This window comes from Fulvia fulva, chromosome 12 (genome assembly GCF_020509005.1).
Source record: "Fulvia fulva chromosome 12, complete sequence".
Classification (NCBI taxonomy): domain Eukaryota; kingdom Fungi; phylum Ascomycota; class Dothideomycetes; order Mycosphaerellales; family Mycosphaerellaceae; genus Fulvia; species Fulvia fulva.
Window position 1 is genome coordinate 506,589 of NC_063023.1, and position 20,098 is coordinate 526,686.

At 53.3% G+C, this 20,098-nt stretch overlaps 9 protein-coding genes across 9 annotated transcripts; 5 read left to right on the forward strand and 4 right to left on the reverse strand.

Moving 5' to 3' along the window:
- Positions 1-843: 843 nt before the first annotated feature.
- CLAFUR5_13467 (Peroxisomal acyl-coenzyme A oxidase 1) lies at positions 844-2,958 on the forward strand (the record flags this gene model as incomplete). The annotated part of the gene is made up of 1 exon (XM_047912615.1): positions 844-2,958. The coding sequence occupies one exon, from the start codon at positions 844-846 to the stop codon at positions 2,956-2,958; it is 2,115 nt and encodes a 704-aa protein (XP_047768581.1).
- Positions 2,959-4,703: 1,745 nt separating this feature from the next.
- On the reverse strand, positions 4,704-5,345 carry CLAFUR5_13468 (uncharacterized protein; the record flags this gene model as incomplete). The annotated part of the gene is made up of 2 exons (XM_047912616.1): positions 4,704-5,162; positions 5,217-5,345. 2 exons carry the CDS (start codon positions 5,343-5,345, stop codon positions 4,704-4,706), a joined length of 588 nt encoding a protein of 195 aa, XP_047768586.1.
- A 1,898-nt stretch (positions 5,346-7,243) lies between these two features.
- On the forward strand, positions 7,244-9,076 carry CLAFUR5_13469 (GPI mannosyltransferase 3; the record flags this gene model as incomplete). Its single annotated transcript, XM_047912617.1, has 1 exon — positions 7,244-9,076. One exon carries the CDS (start codon positions 7,244-7,246, stop codon positions 9,074-9,076), a length of 1,833 nt encoding a protein of 610 aa, XP_047768587.1.
- A 968-nt stretch (positions 9,077-10,044) lies between these two features.
- CLAFUR5_13470 (uncharacterized protein) lies at positions 10,045-10,668 on the forward strand (the record flags this gene model as incomplete). Its single annotated transcript, XM_047912618.1, has 1 exon — positions 10,045-10,668. The coding sequence occupies one exon, from the start codon at positions 10,045-10,047 to the stop codon at positions 10,666-10,668; it is 624 nt and encodes a 207-aa protein (XP_047768919.1).
- Positions 10,669-11,552: 884 nt separating this feature from the next.
- On the reverse strand, positions 11,553-12,155 carry CLAFUR5_13471 (uncharacterized protein; the record flags this gene model as incomplete). The annotated part of the gene is made up of 1 exon (XM_047912619.1): positions 11,553-12,155. One exon carries the CDS (start codon positions 12,153-12,155, stop codon positions 11,553-11,555), a length of 603 nt encoding a protein of 200 aa, XP_047768918.1.
- A 711-nt stretch (positions 12,156-12,866) lies between these two features.
- Positions 12,867-15,695, reverse strand: CLAFUR5_13472 (uncharacterized protein; the record flags this gene model as incomplete). The annotated part of the gene is made up of 2 exons (XM_047912620.1): positions 12,867-13,240; positions 13,292-15,695. The coding sequence occupies 2 exons, from the start codon at positions 15,693-15,695 to the stop codon at positions 12,867-12,869; spliced, it is 2,778 nt and encodes a 925-aa protein (XP_047768917.1).
- An 873-nt stretch (positions 15,696-16,568) lies between these two features.
- Positions 16,569-17,129, reverse strand: CLAFUR5_13473 (uncharacterized protein; the record flags this gene model as incomplete). Its single annotated transcript, XM_047912621.1, has 1 exon — positions 16,569-17,129. One exon carries the CDS (start codon positions 17,127-17,129, stop codon positions 16,569-16,571), a length of 561 nt encoding a protein of 186 aa, XP_047768916.1.
- A 1,275-nt stretch (positions 17,130-18,404) lies between these two features.
- On the forward strand, positions 18,405-18,983 carry CLAFUR5_13474 (uncharacterized protein; the record flags this gene model as incomplete). The annotated part of the gene is made up of 1 exon (XM_047912622.1): positions 18,405-18,983. One exon carries the CDS (start codon positions 18,405-18,407, stop codon positions 18,981-18,983), a length of 579 nt encoding a protein of 192 aa, XP_047768923.1.
- Positions 18,984-19,035: 52 nt separating this feature from the next.
- Positions 19,036-19,524, forward strand: CLAFUR5_13475 (uncharacterized protein; the record flags this gene model as incomplete). The annotated part of the gene is made up of 1 exon (XM_047912623.1): positions 19,036-19,524. One exon carries the CDS (start codon positions 19,036-19,038, stop codon positions 19,522-19,524), a length of 489 nt encoding a protein of 162 aa, XP_047768922.1.
- Between the last annotated feature and the right edge of the window lie 574 nt (positions 19,525-20,098).

Genomic DNA, 20,098 nt, shown 5'->3' on the forward strand with positions numbered 1-20,098 from the left:
ATAGCTCTTATTAGTTACTATAGTCCTAGGTATAGTTTTTATAACCCCTATATTTACGCTAACCCCTTCCGGCTATCTATATCTATCTTAGAAGGTATTACTACCTTTAATCTTACTATTAAGAATAGGCTAAGCTTATACCTAAGGACATATAACGTTTATATAAGAGTATACGAGAACGCTACGAGGTAGTAATAGCTAATAATAGAGGATATACTAGGTAATAAGCTACGCTAAGTAGTAGATATATCCTTCCTAATAAGGAAAGGTAGAGGAATAGGGGTTATAAAAACTATGCCTAGGACTATATCCTCCGCTACTACTAGGGTTAGTAGTAATCAAAGAATAAGGTAGAAGAACGTAAGATATTAATAATATATATTAGAGCTTAATAAGTACTAGCTGATAATACCTCGATGTTATAACGAGTATACGTAAAGATATAGCCTATAAGAGAGCCGTAATGTTTAGGAAACGCTACCGGATATTACTACCAGAATAGGCCTGATATGCCTAGAAAGAGGGATAGCGACATGGGTACTATCCACGTATGCACGATACACCCTATATACCACACTCACGGCCGAGACTCTGCACGTCTATCGCGGGCCTCAGACCACTTCCAGCCTCAGAGCGTTATCGGCGGATCTTGCCTTCTGCCACCTTACCGTAAGTAGAACAATTTACAAACCGAGGTTGATCGCGTTGAGCTCTCACAGCCGACACCGAGGGTCAAGGCGTCATTAGCACCATATCTTTTGTTTTCGCCCAGTGCGTCGCGTATCATTTCGCTTTCCATTGCTCAATCTTCATCGTAGCCATTCCTTTCGATATCTTGTAATCATGGCCGACGAAAGCTCACCTCCAGACTGGGTCCGCGCTCTCAAGCCGGCCGGACCACAAGGCTCAGAGATCCTCAAGCAGGAACGTGCCGCTTCGAACGTCAACGTCGATCAATTGACATCGTTCCTCTTCGGCAAGGAAGCACTGGACCGCAAGCGAGATGTGCTCAAGATCTTGCAAGGCGAGCCAATCTTCGAGAAGAGCCAGGACTACTTCGAGGGCCGCTTCGAGAAGTTTGAAAGAGCTCTGGGACGGGCAAAGAAGCTCAGACAGCTGACCGTCAAGCACAACTGGTCGCAGGAGGAGTCCCGAGTCGCCAATGACTTGATCAGCGAGCCTCTCCCATATGGCCTTCACGAGGGCATGTACCTGAAGACACTGCGGGACCAGGGTACTCCAGAGCAACACGAGAAGTTCTTGAAGCCAGCTGAGGCATACCAGCATATTGGATGTTATGCGCAGACCGAGTTGGGTCATGGAAGTAACGTGCGAGGTCTGGAGACACTTGCCATCTGGAACAAGGAGGATCAGACTTTCACTATCCACTCCCCTCACCTCACTTCGTCGAAGTGGTGGATCGGATCGTTGGGTAAGACGGCCAACCATGCCTCTGTCATGGCACAGCTCATTATCGATGGCAAGCCGTATGGACCACATCCTTTCGTTGTGCAGATTAGAGATTTGAAGACACACAAGCTTCTGCCGAATGTCTACGCTGGAGACATTGGTCCAAAGTTCGGTTACAACACCATGGACAACGGTTTCTTACTTTTCAACAAGGTCAAGATCCCACACGGCAACATGTTGGCCAGATACTCAGCAGTCGACCCAAAGACGAACAAGTACATCAAGCCGTCCTCACCAACATTGGTCTACGGCACTCTCACCTGGGTCCGAAGCACCATCGTTCTACAGTCCGGTAGTGTTCTTGCCCGCGGTGTAACCATCGCGACTCGATACCTCGCCGTCCGCCGACAGTTCCAAGATCGTGATGCTCCAGAATGGCAGAAGGGTGAGAACCAAACACTCAACTACACTATGGTCCAAATCCGTCTCCTCCCACTCCTCGCAACCTGCTTCGCCCTGCACTACACAGGCAAGGGCATGATGGCACTCTATGAAGCCAACCAAAAGAAGATGTCCGCCAGCAAGAGAAGCGTAGGCCAAGAACAAACGATCCGCGGCGCCGGACCAGAAGAGACACAATCCGGCAGCGACCTCCTCGCCGACCTCCACGGCACATCCTGCGGCCTCAAATCCCTCTGCTCCCACACCGCCGTCGAAGGCCTCGAGATGTGCCGTCGCGCAATGGGTGGCCACGGCTACTCCGCCTTCTCCGGCGTCGGACACTGGTTCCTCGACTACGCTCCCACCGCCACATGGGAGGGTGACAATTACATGCTAACCCAGCAAGTCGCCCGCTACCTCCTCAAGTCCGCCCGCACAGTCCTCAAAGGCAACGAGCCCAACAATGACACAACCGAAATTCTCGCCTACTACCTCAAGCGCCAAGACGTCGGCGCCGCATTCGACATTCTCGGCAAGGACGAGGACATCGTCGCCGCATACGCTTGGAGGTCCGCATACTTCACCTTCGAAGCCCTGAAGCAGAGAGACGAACTCAAGCAGAGCTGGAACAGCCTCCTCGTCCAATTCTGGAAACTCAGCAGAGCGCACTCCCAATACCTCGTTGTCAAGAACTTCTACGAAACAATCCACTCCAACGAAATCAGCCAAGAACTCGACCCCGAAACGCTGGCCCTCCAACACAAACTCTTCCGCCTCTACTCCCTCTACACCCTCGAGTCCGAATCCAGCGAGTTTTTCACCTCCTCCGCCTGCACAGTAGCGCAGATCCGGCTCGCGCGGACGAGGGCGGTGATGCAGCTTCTTGAGGAGATCCGACCTCATGCTATTCGGTTGGTCGATAGTTGGGATTTCCCGGATTGGCAGCTGAATTCGAGTTTGGGGCGGTATGATGGGAAGGTTTATGAGGATATGTTTTATAGGGCGAGTGAGTTGAATCCGTTGAACAAGGTGATGGCGGACCCGTACCCGGATAGTGCGGTGTTGTTTAAGGGGAGGGAGAACCCGCAGTTGAAGGGGAAGCTCTGAGAGGTATGATTGATGGGGGAGTATTGTTATGGTTTGGCGTTTTGGTGTATATAGGTAGCTGGAGCTACACATAAACCGGAGGATATGTACATATCTACAGCATTTCAATCAATCCTCTCACACACATTCTTCTTCCCTCCTTTCCCCCGGATAGAACCACAGCACACGACCCCCAAGTCCAACCCCAACATCAAAAGAATGATAGCAACGCCATGGCGAAAGGAACAACCATCTTTGGAGGAATCGCGAGCGAGCAGGAATATCCGCCGCACAACGGGGTCTCTCGTCGAGCGGAAGGTCTGGCATGCCACAAATTATTGACTCGTACGCCTAGTCAAACATGATTCTGATTCAGCGCCTTAGTTGCGACCAAGCCATTCTGCCAAAGATGGGTGTCCAAGGGAGGGACGGCGGAGGGGGGTTATAGAGGTTGGGTGGGAGTGGGAAGGGGAGTGGGAGGTCCTCAAGTCTCGTTGACAGCATGGTATGGTCGGATCACATACAAATACAATCGCACCACATTCTCCATGAAAGCCTCACGATTCCACCCTCCCATATCTCCGATCAGTACACTTACGGCACACCACCATCCTTCTGATCATCATCTACCGCAGACCCGATCGATTCACACCGCCAATCACAACTTCGCCAGCTCCACCCGCGCCCACTCAAACACCACCTTACCCAACGTCGCAATCACATCCCACGTCCCCGGAGGGCGCCCCTACATCTGCTACTCCCACTCCCTCACCAGAACCCCATCCTCCAACAACTGCTTCCTCGTCGCGCCCAGCATTCTCTTCAACTCTTTCGCAGCAGCAAGCTGTGCATGAGCCTTGGCATGCAGCGTAGCTTTCTCAGCTTGCGTTGTGGCTTGTGGAAGGCTTGATTGACGAGTTCGACGTACTTGAGCTGCACGCAGGTCTGTACGAGTCGTTTCGTACAGACCGGCGTAAATTGGTTGAGCGGCGAGGAGCGTATCTGGGTGCAGACACTGAGAGGGAAGGGGGGGGGTGAGGTTGACGAGGGTGAAGTGGTGGGAGGAGATGTATTGTTTGTAGACTTGGAGGCAGAGTTCTGGGGGGAGGGAGAAGAAGGGGCTAGGTTTCTTCTCCTTGGGGGGATGGGGTGTGGTGGATGGTGTGGACATCACTGTTGATGAGGTGGCTGTTGATGTGAAAATGAGTTGGTCCATGGTGTTGGGGCGGGTTTGGTGGCGATCTTGGTGGAGCTGGTGGTGGAGATTGATGCCGCTTATATGATGAAGAGACAGCTGTGCGTCGCGGGTGAAGTGTTGTGAGAGCGAGGGACCAAGATTGTGAATGGTCGAGATGTGTTGTGGGCTCGTGGCTGTTGCGGTGTAAACCAGTGAATGCTTCAGGTCGGGTATTGTGCAAGACCGCATTCGGATGCGTCTTGCGCGCAGTCGAGGGTGTATGGGAGCAGATGCGAGTGACGGCACAGCAGTCAGCGAGGACTCGATATTGGCCTCACGGATCGTGCTGACCTACGCAGTGTATCAACAACAGTGTCCCACTACATGTTGTCCATCGCATGACTTGACTTACCGGTCTCGGTAGTCATAATCCGTAGCTCAGTGACCGTCGATGAAATAGTAGTGTATAACAAGATGAAGAAGAGAAAGTTCTGGTGTTTCAAAGCTCGATACGAAACTATGATTTACAAATTATCATTACTCCACGTCATGAATAAAGTCTCATAACCTCATCTCTCACAAAGACCATCTATGCAAGCTGACCACGAACGGCACCTGGCACAGCCTTATCAGTGTGCACATCAGCGAAGAAACCCGCTGGGTTCGCCTCAATCTGCTTAACATGGAAGCCAAAACCAGTATCAATGCCCGATATGTTGACACCAGTCTGGAACGGCGCGGACAAGCATCCGATCGAGAGACGGTCCTCCGACTTGCCCTCGTACGCTGGGTTGGGGAAAGCAATACGTGGTGGGCCAGAGGCGCCACGGGCAGCCTCGTGGATGTGAGTGGCGGTGTCGGCTGGGGAGGAGTAGTTGGCGTTGCCGAAGTTGCTGAGGCGGATCTTGTAGCAGATGAAGTTCTTCTTGCTGTTGAGGGCTAGCTCGTAGTAGCCGCAGGCGCCTTCCTGGCCGCCGGTTGGGGTGGTGCCGTTGCGGACCTGGTCGGGAGTGGCCTTGACCTTGAAGACGGAGGTGAATTGGTCGTACTGAGGAGGGGTGTTAGTAGGGTCCTGGGGTGGAGAGTCGAGGCTGATGGTTACCTTCTCGCCGTCCCACTTCACGCCGTTGTCACTCCACTTGTTCTTGTCGCTCCATTTGCCGTAGTGAGCCTCTGGGGCAGCGAGGCCGACTGCGGCGAAAAGGGAAAGGGCGACGACTGATGCCTTCATGTTGACTGTAGAATTGTTGCTTGAGAGTTGTTGTTTAGCGAATGTCCAATGGTGTGATGTTCGACGGGTTGGATGCTGTGTAACAAGGAAGTGTTGGAAACAGGAGATCAAGGGTACTTATGTGTCTGAGCACAGTCCACGATTCGCGATCGCTTTGCACCTACCATGTACCCGGTCACTCAAGGAATGCTCCATGTCTAGGCATACCAAGAGCTATGACGATCGTCGCCGCGTACATTCCATTTGGCATTGCCCAGCCTATACTGCGGAAAGCAAATGAACCCGGAGAGGCAGAAGCTTGAGCTCCTGGAAGCCCAGTCCAGGCGGAGTGACCATGGTACCGAATGGGCGAGCATACACTCGGGCGTGTTGGCACGCTGGGCATTCGTTCTTCTGGTTAGTATACCAACGGTAAGCCAGCCGAACAGAAGGTCTTCTGCGCAGTATGCATGATTGCAGGATGGTGCCGCAGAGCAAGAGCTCGTCAGACAGGTAGGTTCGAGGCGCAGCTGGTGCAAGTCATAAAGAACGTGGGCGTGGCGCCATTGGCGATGCTAGGCAGGTGGTGGGCCGATGGGTGCTAAGCACTGGGCACCTAGATCTGGCCAGTGGCAGTCCTGTCAAACTCAGTAAGCAGCTCAAATAGGTAATGAAACTTGGCAATAAGGACAAACTTTTATGCTAAAGAGTCAAGCATGTCACTGCTGTCTTGGTAGGTCAGAGCTAGAACGTCCTCTGCACGTGCGGCAACGCGGGTACTGACAGCATAGACCGTCTTGTCCTCGCGCTAGCAGGATCCAGGGCTCTCTTGGCAGCAGAAACACCAAGCCAAGAGAGCTCGCGATGCTCTGTTGGTTGACGCAAGGTCGACGGTCAACATGAGACTTTGTCGTAAAAGCGGTTCCAAGAGGATGCGCGTGAACATAATGCCAAGGTGGTGGAATCGTAGCCTGCAGTGGTGCTTTGCAGCTTCGTAGAGGCGACCAGTCGCCAAGAGCACAGCATGGCTGGCCGCAATATCAAAACGCCTCTGGGCTGTTGAGAAGACTGTTGTGTCGCCGCGGATCGAAGAATGCAACACCACGACTGTGAGGAATGCAGTGGCCATAGAGGTCCCGTATCAACAGTGAGACGCCCATGTTGTTGGCAACGGTCAAGGGGCAGATTAAAAGGACTTCACATCGGCGCTCGGCTGGAGGAAATCAGCTACGGTGAGCCTTGGGCGTAAATTTCTGGGCAGGAGAGCATTCTCGTTGTTCCAGTGCCCGCGGATGTCTGAGGTCAATACACGTATCGAGGTGTTCCGCGGGGTGGCGTACCAAAGGTTCTGTAGAGTGTGTCGTAGCAGTGCGTGGCATGCGCATGGCGACACGCCGTCTGGATGATTTGGGAGTGTGTGTGTGTTCTGGTGGGTGACGATGATGCTGGTGCCACCGTGGCCAAGCTTGCCGTCGATGTTGGCATTTCTCAATGGAAGCAGCCGTACCAAGTCGAGGCGCACAACAGCCAAGCACCGATCGTCGCAAAAAACGCGAGCGGTCGCACGCGACCAGAGATGTGATCCGTGGCTGCCGTGGAGCCCTCGCAATGACACGAGAATGCATGGGTTTGGCTAGATGTGGTGAGATGTACATGTTGACGCTGTCAATGTCACACGTAAGCGATCGAGGTGAAGAGGTAAAGTCGAAGTCACGACGACAGAAACACGATCGCCGCCAAGACTCTGGTGGGGAATCCCTGCCACCTTCCTTCCGATCCGGCCAAGAACATCATCCTTCACAACAACCATCATGTGTTCCAACACCCTTGGCAGCATCGTGCAGTCGTGTCCGTGAGTGGCGACTGCATCATGAAGCTGTGAGGCCAGTCATACACACATTGGAAGCATTCTTGGCGAGATGGCTCAAGATGGCAGGAGGCAAGCACCTCTTCTGAGGACGCGCAGCAACAATGGCGAGTTGCAGGCGATTGTGTTTGCAGGTCTACTGGCCTACAGACTGGTCAACTCGCGCTATGTGGACACCTTCTTCCAGCCGGATGAGTACTTTCAGGCCTTGGAGCCGGCCTGGCGGAGCGCCTTTGGACCAGATGCCGGTGCATGGATTACGTGGGAGTGGAAGGAAGGACTGAGAACATCGGTCCACCCTTTGATATTCAGCCTTGTATACCGAGTGGCAGACTGGGCTTGCAGCGTGTTCGCCGTCACACCCAACACACGAGCGGATGTTCTGGTAGCCGCACCCGGAGTCTTACAGGCCGTCTTTGCTGCCATTCTGGACCTCTTCACCTGGAGAACCGCTGCAAGGGTATATGGAGACGACCATGCTGCCAGTCCTGCAACTCTGATCCTGACAGTCATCAGTCCGTGGCAATGGTTCTGCTCGGTGCGCACTTTCTCAAACTCGCTGGAGGCGACTTTGACTGCCGCTGCTGTGCATTACTTCCCGTGGAACTGGTTTCTGGAGGTCAACAAGCAAGCTAAATCGACCTCACTGCAGCCTGAATCGCCATCATCTAGTGATGGATCGGCACATGAGAGCGTGAGGCCGCCTGCCAGTTTGCATGTCTCTTTGGTGTTCGCAGCGACAGCATTCTACCTTCGGCCTACGAACATCATCATATGGGCTGCTATTAGTGTTGCAATACTTGGTAGCACACGCAACCTGATGAAAGCTGTCACACTTGCCTTGTGCGCTGCCTTGAACGGCGCGGCTATTGTAATAGTGTTCGCACTCAGCGACTTCTATTTCTACGGCGAGTGGACTTTCCCACCCTTTCGTTTCTTGTACCTCAACCTTTTCCAGTCCCTCGCGATCTTCTACGGCAGCAACAGGATCGACTACTACTTCACGGAAGGTCTGCCGCTACTGCTGACGACAGCGCTACCCTTCGCAGGAATAGGGCTGTGGCGTAGCGTTGTGGCAGGTAAAGCAAATCCAAAGCAGAACCAGATCGAGCGACAGACTAGGTTCATCTTTGCATTTGCGGCTCTCTTGACCATCTTGGTGCTGTCGGCGATAGCACATAAGGAAATGCGCTTCATCTACCCACTACTGCCGCTACTGCATGTACTGGCTGCTAAGCCTTTTGCAAGCTTCTTTGCACCCCTACCCATCCCGAAAACTCGGCTTCGACAGGTACTCCTAGCTGGACTGCTAGCGGGTAACATCTACATCGCGACTTACGTGAGCACGACGCACCAACGGGGTGTGGTAGATGTTGTTCACTACCTGCGTCACCGCCAGGAGGCATGGTTTGAAGCTGTTTCACAGGACGACAGCCAGGGTGTCACCGAGAGTGCCAATATCACGGTCGGCTTTCTGATGCCCTGCCACAGCACGCCTTGGCGGAGCCACTTTGTCTATCCTGAGATCACTGCATGGGCCTTGACGTGCGAGCCTCCATTGAACATGTCGCCAGATCAACGGGCGAATTACCTGGACGAGGCGGATGTGTTCTACAATGATCCAGCTGCCTGGCTTAAATACAACATGGGGGATCGAAACACTGTCGCCACCACTGAAGGCTCTGTCACGCGCTCAAGCACACGAAACGACGAAGGCTTACGGAAGTGGCCGCACTATCTGGTATTCTTCGAGCATCTTGAGCCTACGATCAAGGCATTTCTGGCAGGGAACAGGTACAAGGAGTGCCGAAAGTTCTTCAATACGCACTGGATCGACGATGGGAGGCGAAAGGGAGACGTGATTGTTTGGTGCATCAGGAGATAGTTGGAAGGTCCAAGATCCATCTTGTTGGTTTGCTACTGGATGAAGTAATAAGATCATAGCCATTTGAAGCACATACTTCTGCACAACAAAGTGTGGCTATGGCATCGATGCACTATCCGACATGTGAAAATGCTACAAGGCATGCGTAACTACCGCGTCGGCACGTGCAACGGATCCCGAGGTGGCTGGAGTATAATGCGGGGGGTTTCCCAGACTTTCCGATCTCTCGAACAACAACTCCTCGCGTCTTTCCTCTCATCAGACCTCCGAAACTTGCTTCAGCTGATCAATAGAACCGACTACTAAAGACCATGGAGCCCGTCAGTGATCCAGACGGCGCAGTCGAGCCCGCGGCGGAACCAAAGTGGCAATGCGAGCATTGTCCGAAGGCCTTTACTCGTCGCGAACATTACAAACGACATTTACTACTTCACTCCGGAACACGCCCATTCGCATGCCCAGGATGCCCAAAGACTTTCTATCGCAAAGACATGCTTCAAAGACACCTACCAAGCCATGGACTTACTCGTACAGACGGTATGGCGGCAGGCAGTCGCATTCGGACCAGTAAGGCATGCCACGAATGCCGGAGTCGTAAGACGGCATGCGATGGCGAGACTCCTTGTTGGCGGTGTAAGCGAGGAGGAGTCAATTGTGTCTATGGACCGCTTCCGCCGGCGAATGAAGAATCTCATGCGATCGCTGCTCTTATGCAAGCACCGTCCATGTTTGGTGGAGCCGAGGAGCGAGCTGAAGGTGAGGTTGTTGATGTCGACAATAGATCGCCTGGAAGTACGCGTCAGACGGTACCTTTAGGAGTTTCATCCTTTACACCAGCCAATGCGCCGTCCTTTACGCCTGCGAACGCGCCACCTAGTCAAGCAGATGCGCCTGCAAGCGGCGGGTACACTACTGCCAGGAACCACTTTCGCGTCCTGCGTGCGTGTCAAGGTTGTGCAAAATCAAAGATGGGGTGTGATGGACAGGCTCCGTGTACCAGATGTCAGCAAAGGAGGATTCCGTGTATTCAGCAGCTTCCGAAGGCCGCGAGGCGTCGACAACAAGCAGAACAGCCAGCGGAACAGCCAGCAGACCAGCCAGCAGCAGCGCCTTCGGATGCTCAACCTCAGCTACAACTTCAATCACCATCCCTACCCCAAGCGCCATATCAGCCCCAACCTCAACAAACAGCAACTTACAAGACCGTGGTGCCCGACCACATGAAGACCGTCCTCACTGTTGCCAGCTCCAGCGAGCAGAACACCAGCCTCACCACGCGGGACGTCGAGCTCTTACTCAAAGCGTATCGATGCATGAGACAGGAGATCTCCGTCGATTATGCAGAGCTTGCTAGACTAGCTCACCTCAAAGATTCAGATTCAGCCAAAGCTTCTTGGCATAACCTGAAGAAGAAGATTGATGGTGTTGGTAAACGTGCTGTGGTAGTCAAGGCGGTCACCGCTAGAAGGAGTGTGGCTCAGCTTCCACAGCAAGGATCAGAGGTGTCGCAAGCGGCTGCGCCGTCGATGCCAGAAGCTCAGCCGGGCCAGGAGGCAGTGCCGGAGGTGGATATGGTTGGGAATGCAGCATGAGCTGAGTGCGAACCAGCATAGAATCTAACGGTGGCGCTGTTCAGTGTGAAGAAGTCTTACTGCAAGGCTTAAGAGAGCACGCCTCCCTCGAGTGGATCTTGTCATACGGTCTATCCCCTGCTATGGGCGGATCGAGGACACATCGCTGAGGCTCAGCAGGAGACAGGACTGCTCATTACCCTCTCTCGACAGAACGTAGTTTCGGAATCATGCTTAGATCCTGATAATGGCATCTTTTTCGCCACGCAAGGAGGGCGTAATCATGAACGAGAACAGTTCTGAAGCCGCCTAGAAATCTTGGCAGTGCTCAATTCTTGTTGTGCGTGGACTGCTGTACCACCAGGGCATTTGGAGCCACACACATACTTGAGCTCGCCCCAGGCTTCGAAGCGCTCGGCGCTGTATCCTTCGTATGTATGGATGGATATCGACCGGGATGTGCTGAATGTCGCGTGCCTGGTCTTGTCCATCGTCGGTATATCGCACAGTCGACTATTCGCCAGCACTCCCTGTTACTACCCCGATGGCAGCGACGCTCAATATTACAGTCCTTGCAACCGCAGCTCGGAGATCAGCTTCTGTTGTAACAACGGGAATGCATGCCTGAGCAATGGTTCTTGCTTCCAAAAAGGGCCGGTTGGCTTCTGGGGTGGTAGGATTGGCAGAGGGAGCTGCACGGATCGGAGTTTTCGGATCTCAGCTGTCCATAATACTGTAAAGATGGTGAGACGACGGCATGATCAGTCAGACAGGAGCAGAACACCTAGTCAGTGCGGGAGATGACACAAAGTGATCGCGCTCACGGACGTTGGAGTTGAATCACTTGTGTCTGGCATACACATCTCCGACTCCTCGTCCATGACACTCCTCCCTTGCCCCTTGCCTCACCTCCCGAAACCCTCCACATACCCCTTTAAATCCCTCGCTTGCTGCTCATGCCTTTCCTGCAACCACTCCCTCCCCACCACAAGCGCCAGTCCATGAATCCCATAAAACGTCTCCCAACTCACAAACCTCATCCTCCCCTCCCCCAAAGCCGTCAACACACTCGGATGCTCCGCACTTTCATACCCGACCCACGCCACCAGTGCTCTCCCCTCCCCATCTACATTCCGCTCCGTAAAGCTCAACCTCTCTACACTCGGCCCTGGCAATTCATCTGGAATCGGCGGGAACACGTTCTCGAATACCATCTTGGTCCCAATCGGAGGCGGGATTCGGTCGATGGAGTTGCCGGGCAAGGGGTGCACGTCTTGGACGAAGGTGTTCCAGGTGTGGTAGTTGCGGAAGTCGAGAAAGGTGGTGTAGACTGCTGGGACTGATGCCTGGATTTCGATTTCGGCGCAGACTGTGAAGATTGCGTCTTCGAGGCCGAAGGAAGGCGTGCCGATTATGGAGTTGTTGCAGCGGACGTCTAGGACTGATGAGGGACCGGAGCTGGTGGCGTCGCTTAGGCGTAGGAGGGAGGAAATTGGTGGGATGAGCATGATGTGGGTAGTTTTGGATGGGATTGTCGTTGATCCTGGGATGAGGCTGTGATTATAAGACGATCCTGGTGTTTGCGAAGTCTGCGAAGTCGTTGGCTTTCCGATGATAGTACAATATCGTCAGCGCGCTGCTGTGATGTTAATGGTAGAACCGTCTGAGCTTCATTGAGGTTGTCTTATAGGTACGCGGCCGCTTTGTTCTTAGAGTTCAGAAGATGCTGGTCTTTGAGATTAGACTTGTGGTTGTGCCAAGCATGAAGAATCAGATATGACCATGGGTCGTGTAGCATAAGTTTGACATCAGCTGTCTCTCTTCTTTGTTTTCGTAGTGCAGGTGGCACGCCGTCTTGTGCCACGCCGCGGGAGGACAAGCAGCTGGATCGATCGATCGTGGTTGTGATGGACAGAATCAGTAATTTCGGGTTAGTCTCGGGGACAGGGAGATGCGAAAGGGATATCAGGCAACCAGGCATCATTTTCACTCCTTGTGGAAAAGGTCAACCTCCTACTCCTCGTCTTCTCGACCCTACACCGTCGAAGCGTGCTCGCAAACGCCGGTCTCCTAGTCTTACAAGGCTTGACCGCCACAACACTCATATACACCCAAGCAGCCATATCATAGAAGTCCCAACCCTATGTACACATGCATCAATTGCAGCGATGCGACGACTTCCCGCTTGGTGGATCCAGGACTATATGATCGTTGACTCTCTACTGCGTGACCATGAATGAGTCTTTCGTTAGTTGCAGAACACTCTCCAAGTGCTGTCGCATATTGTGGATCTGGTAGGGCTCATAGTGGCTGTTCGGATGAGGCTTATGGAGCACGACATTACGATCCCAGGTCACGCCCTTCACAGGTGTGAACGTCACGCGTGATCCTTCTGCTGCTGAGTGGTTAAAGCCAAGAAAGTGCATGAAATGAAGCACGTCTGTCCAGGGAAGAGACCCTGCTTGGCGAGGACCGGTGATTCTGTAGAGAGTGTCTGCAGTCTCGAACGATCTTCTGTCCAAATCGACTCTTGGCACTGGTTGCACGTCAAATTGCGCTGCCTCTGCTGGTGCTTGTGCTGCTGGTGGTTGATCTGCAAGACGTGTTAGCTGAGATTGGCATCCACCATGATGCCTAGCCTTACCTGCAGCTTGCGGAGCGCCCGGGTCTTTCTGCCTTTTTCTGGGCTTTGCATTAACGATGGCAGCAGGGTATTCGATCCTGCCAGATGTTCGCGGTGGGTTGTGGACAACTCCACCACCTCCGGGTCGCGGCATCTGGGTTGAAGGATGATCAACGTCCCAAGCCGGCGAATTACTGGAAGGCCATGCTTGCAGGATCTTGTCGATCGTATCCTTCATGCCCTCGTCAAGGTGGATTGCAGCGGAGTAGAAAAGCCTGATCCGCCTCCATTTCTCAGCCACTTGGTCCTCAATGGAGATGATTTTTTGTCGTGCTTGTCTGTCCTCTACGCGGGATGCCGAGACGTATTGCGTGTGTAAGTCCTTGATCATCAATGATGGATCGTCAAGCAGGATATTCCCAATTGGAGGAATGAAAGCATCGATCGAAGTCTCCAAGCTGTCTACAGCCGCCACGGCGTTTGGCCAATTAGCTTTCCACATCACGCAGTGCGGTAACAATGTGTCCAGATTGTAGTACAGCTTGCAAGCAGCGGCCATTTCGATGATTTTTGCCTTCGTCCAATCGCTAATACAGTCTTTCACTGGACCAATATTGTCCAAAAGACACTGCACTTGATCAACTGTTCGCCTATATCCTGCGTGTGTGAGCGGGTTCTGTTGCACGAGAAGTTGTAACGACTTGAAGGCGCAAAGCTCGTCGTTGTTCATGGTCTTTCTAGGGCTGAGTGTAGGTAGAGACAAGGGTTGGTCTAAAGTCTCTTCCTCCTCGGACAGAAGAAGCTTTTTACTGGTGACGAAGTGTTTGTGCATCGTAGGCGACATCGGGAAGCCCTCAGATATCAAGCGTTGGTCCCGCTCCATGATGCGTAGTAGGTGACACTGCAGCAGGCAAAACTCTTTCTGTGCCTCTGCGCTCAGCGATGCGGCGGTGTCATGAAGAGCAACTCCGGCACATAGCTCTGCAAGCCTCTCAAGGCTCGCTTCGGTCTTTCGCCAGAAGAAAATTGAGAAATATGCTTGCTTGATCGTTTCCTTCGAAGCTGCAATACCCTTCACGACTTTGCTCCGTTTCTGCTCGCTCAATCCAGAGACCTCACGTTTGGCCTCTAAGCGCGTCTCTTCAGAATTCTCAGCATGATTGCCGGCGGTGTCGGGCAAATGATTCGCCCATGTCTGCGCTTCGGCGATCAGATATCTACTGCCGCCATGCAGTTGCCCCAAGTGATCTTCAGCTTCGGTTACTTTCACCTGTACAAGACGTAACAGCTCGTGGAAGTTGAGCTGACCAGGAACTTTGTAGGAAGCGTCCCGCTCCAGCGTTGTGACTTGCGGTGGATCTTCCCTGTATGTGACCAGGTAGAGATTCGTGGCACCTTGTGGTCGAGCCTCGAGACTGCCCACCATCAGCTGGCCTTGCGATAGACCAGTATTTTGCAGCAGTCCATAGCGAAGTCTTTCGCAACCTAACAGGATGTACGCGGTATTCTCGAGAAGTCGAATTCCGCTGATGGGGTTGAGCACGTACAGATCATCGCTACGCAACTTCCAGAACTTCGCAAGTGCACCAAATCTGTTCGCACTCTCGTCGCCGAAGACCATGCAGGTGCCCACAAGGGCTTTCGGCACGTGGTGATTTGAGGCATTGTTGTCCATTTGAGCCAAGTCGAACGGCACAAATCTCGAAAGAGGATATTTCGCACGATCTCTGGCCAATACCAAAGCAGTATCGAACCTGCACAAGTCCTCGAGGTTGATTTGTGGCGTCTCGTACGCCACACGTGTGTGCTTCGCTTTCTTGTTGTCGCTTCGCAGTGGTTTCTGAACGTCGAGGAAATCTGGTCGGTGATACTTGGATATGGCCGGGAATGCACTTTTCAGGAGTGGCGCCCTCTCTGTCGGTGCAAGAGCACCCCACTGAGTCTTCAGTTCTGGCCCCAGTGACTTGAAAGCTGCTCTGATGTACTGGCGATGCGCGCGAATGTTTCGCACTTTATCGCTGCTTAGCTGCACGCAGCGCGACGACGACACAAGTGACAAGGCAGAGATGCCAAGTCTTTGCCGCTCTTCGCACGACTGGCAAGAGCATTCTCCGTCCTTCTGAGAGACATCAACGTCGGTATAAGTGTATCCAAAATGAGCGACGCAGCTCTCACGCCACAGCATGCGGCGCCAATATTCGTATACTGCCACAACGGCTGCGAAGATTCCGAACAGTAGTGCTCCACGGATGAGCGGATCTTCGACATAGAATGGACTGTTCTTCATCTCTAGCAGCAACGCGAAATCCCTGTATCGGTCGACTATTGTGAAACACAAGGAGAAAATCACCGCCCAGGAGAACACTGGGAGTTCAACTTGATGCCAAACACCCACATGCTTTCGCGCATCGATAGCAAGAGGCATTGTAGACTTTTGAGCAGATCCTTGGACGAGTACGGCAAGAGACGAAAGCGCTGTTCCTCCGCTTTTGTACGTATCACAGCAAACCTCGCACAATGCGAGCCGCAGGCATCAGAGACCGCAATACAGGAGGCCACCCTCTCAAACAATAGCGACCTGCGCGCAAGCTTCGTGCAGGCGCTAGCAAGCGAAGGCTTGTTGGTCTCCCGACTTCCATTGTGATACTTTGGTGATCGAAGCCTGCCAGAAAGCTCTGTAAAAACCGGACCAGCAGCCTTCAAGCGTAATGAGACATCAGCTACGATAGAGCCCATGGCGTGCAGATCCTGTCTGTTGGCTTCCGACCATGGTCGAGTAAAGGTTCTCTGAAGGACCCCGGCGAGTTCTGTCGCCACGCTGTGAAAGTCGCGGGTTCTTCTGTCCATGTTTGGCCATCATGTGATCGTTATGTCAATGGTGTTGTGTCCACTAGGTGATGAAGTTCGTCCACGTGAAATGACGAGTAGCTGTCGACGATCGTATCGAAGGCGTCAACACACAGCTTCAGTCTATGACGTCTGTACCAACACTTCCACCTGAGAAGGGGCTGTCAGGATCTATTCCATACTGTATCATCTGCTGTCTAGATCTAATACGAACGCTTGCGACGTCGTGAAGGGTATCAGCAAAGTACATTACTCCATATGCGTGAAAACCATCAAAGATGCTTTTCCACACATGCCGCCGCTATGCTCCTCAAGAACCCATATCCCAACGCCATCCCCGCTCGCTATAACGCAGGAGTGTAAATTTCAAAAGGTAGTTGAGCCGAGTCCTGCATCTGCATCCAAGATCCAGATATCTGAGTGGTGTGGTGTTGTTGAAACCCGTCCTCCTCTACACTCCCATCGCTCTCTTCTTCCTCTCTTCAGCGAAGACTTCTCGACTTATTGCTAGCACTCTCTCAAACCCTTCTCGTCCTTTCACTGCATTCGCCTTGAATCTTTCGACCGAGAATTCCTCAATGCTGTTCTTGATCTTCTGCCACCCGCCACACAGCGCAATGATCTTCGCATGCTGCTCAAACACAGTCTTCCCCGGACCCTTCCCGGGTCGATATACACACGTCTCCTGCACGCTCAACAGCTCACTAAACGTCATATTCTGACTACACATCGTGACCTTCTTCGCTTTGGGATCCACATACGACACCTCATAGACATACGACGTGTCCCCGGCGCCCAGGAAGCGCTTCACCCATTGTGGAGCGGACTGATGGCATGTTATAAGCCGTTCGGTGCGGAGGATGCCGGTGGATGGGTGGATGGAGCGGGAGAGGGTGTCGACGCCCAGGACATGCTCGGCTTTGTCGTTCCATTGGGAGTATTTTCGCCAGTTGTTGGTGGAGACTTCTTCCCAGGAGTATTCGAATTGGTGTTCGGAGGAGAAGAACTTCATGGCGAGGGTGTACCGTGTGGTCGTGCTGCGGCGCGGCGAGCGCGGTGGAGATCGAGGACGCGGCAAAATTTGGGTGGGAGCTCTCTCGCGAGGCTTTTCACGTGGGAGGCGAGACGAAGCGCGTGGCGTGTGTCGTGTGTCGTTTCTTTGTTTGGTGCTTTGGGTGGAGGACCGTCGTTAAGTCGTGCACGTCGTGAAAAGAGCGTGTCAGAGTGAACAGTCAGAGGTGAGGGAAATGTTGGCGGCCGTTTCTTTGATTTTCCACGGGAGCACAGACCCGAAGCCGGATTGTTCTCGTCGCAGGGGTTCACAAGGGCACAAGGTTCTTCTCCGCCAAGCTGGACCGATGGAGCGGCTATGGTCCTATGGAGATCCGAACCGGTAAAAGTGGGCCCTGCCGAGGATGCGCGGGATATGATATATCATATCGCGAGACTTCACGTGTTATTTGCACACACGACACATTCGCCTCCACACTCCCCACAGCCCTATGCTCGCAAGCAGTCGATGAAGTCAGCGATGGTGATGACCATGGGCAACATATCTTGTCACGAGCTCGTATGTCTGATACAAACGAGGTTGGGCCTCAGATGATGTCGATGAGGCATGCACGATTGCTGACCATGTGAGCACCCGTGCAGATCCTTCTCCGCACCAGTGCACGTAGCGCTGATGACGATGAAAAATCATAGATGCGCTCGGTATCATCGAGTGCGAAGATAAGAAACCACCCGTCTCAATGCCTCCCAAGAGGCTGCTTCTCGAGCATGGACCCGTGTCTCGCAAGGCACAGTCGCAAGGATGAGTTCCTAGTAGTTAGCAGAGGCCCTCCGAGACAGATCTGAGATCTGCTGGCCTTGCTCGCGGCAACCACTCTACCTCGCAAGAGCCCAGTCTGATAGAGCTGAGGGTGCAAGGCTGCCTACTACACCCAACCTATTACCGGGCAACATGCAGATGAGTGTTGGAGTGATTGCCGCAGCTGGAGAGTACCACCTTTTTCTTTATCACCGCTTGGAGCGTTATCTCCACCGACAATGAGGCCAAGTAGCACAAATCTGGGATCTGCAGGCCTGGTCGTGGCAACACTCTCACTCGCGAACCGCGTGGTCTACGGAGCTGTGGAATGCAAGGGTACCTACTACACCCATTCCACTACCTAGGCGTCAAGCATGTTGAGTGTTGGAGTGTTGCTCACGACGAGTCGGAGGCCGGGGGTGGTCGTGGATGTTGGGCGAGTCGGTGTGTGGTGGGAAGAGAGAGAAACAAGGGAAGATGGAAAGAGGTAGAAGGGTCGAGGCTAAGTCGCCTGACAATTGCTGGTACATCGCACAGGTCATCCACTTGCAGCTCGATCCGAAGACAGGAGATCTCGTGAAAGTGCAGGTCGAGTACCTGAATGCATATCTCGATAGCCAAGGCGAAAAGCAACATCTTCGAAAACACTGCAAGCTTAACGAGGTCAAACTTATGACTGGACTTACATCGCCATGCATGCGAGACTGCCACGGCATACCATACTACGCTGGGACACCTCAGGTGAAGTCGGATGGCAAGATGAAGAAGAAACTCGGCGAGCGCGTCGATCAGAAGGTGAAGACGAAAGCAGATGTCAAGGCATGGTATGAGGAGCAACTCACCATCGAAGGTCAAACTCGTCACTACGCAAAAGAGGATGCACTACTCAAAGCGCCGACACGGACACGAGAAGAGGAGGAATTCCTGGTGTTCCGGAGCGAGTGCCACGCAGCCCATCAGCAAGCTGGTAACTTTGTGCACAGTCTCGCAAAGGCCAATCTGGATGGGGAAGCATTCTTGCAGCAACCTGAGCTACTGCGACAAGTGCAGCTATGACAGGCACTTCACTTCCACCAGGTCGGGCTTCTGCGGAGATTGGCGACGCTTGATGATTCTGCACAACAACATCCTCAACGTAAACAATGGCAGCCCCCGCATTGTCGATTATCCTCCTACATGGCCAGTACCTGGGGTAACAAGCTCGCGACCGGCGTCGCAGGGCACGAAGCCACCAGCTGGACCATCTGGTCGAGCAAGCGACGCCACTACAAAGAGGAAGCCAAGCGACAACACCCAAGCAAGCACCGGGCAGACTGGAGTACCACCAGCCGCTAAGCGGCAGAGAAAGAGCAAAGCGATAGAGCACCCTAAAACAGATGATCTCAATGGCTCAACTGTACTCACGGTGTCGGCTGATAAGCCAGCTCTGGACACGACAGACCCATATCTGGCAGAGTTCATCTCGGCGCTGACGCACGATTTCAAGCAGTCGCAGGACTATCTGCATATCCCGGCAGAAGACTGCAAGAAGAGGCTCCAGAACGAGAGAGACTACAATCTAAGAGCTTTGAACATGCTTGGACAAACGCAGCCCTAGCTCACAACGCTAGGATCTCTCCATCCAGTCTCCATTGTCTGATCATACCACCTCACTGGCACGACGCCCTAGTTGCCGCCGACATAGCTGCACAGCGGTCGCAGGGAAGCTCAGATGCCTCTGTCGCACCACTATCACCCCCAGTTCGAGACCACACTCTCACTAGCAGCCTCACACCCGTTCTAAAGGACCTCTTCCAGCATCCTGCCAGATACCTACGTCGCGCGCCCAGCCAGCGCAAGATCAACCTGATGGACTGGCGTACTCAGCACGCGGCCGAAGTAGCAGAGAACAACTGCACCCCTGATGAGATCACGCTTTTCCGCTTCTACTGGACTCAGGTCGCCCGTACGCACTGGCTGTACACACTGAACGGCGACACTGCGCACGCGATCGACGAAGGCTATGCCAAAGCATTGGACGACTACAGACCTACACCCTTGCGTAAGTCGACCGGGGATATCAGTATTGGGGAGTTTGTGGCTGCTGGACATCCGGTCTGCGAAGGCTGTGGCGTGCTGCTTTGCTCCTACACACGTCTTTCGCGCGGTGTTTGCGTGGCGTGCGAGGGTAT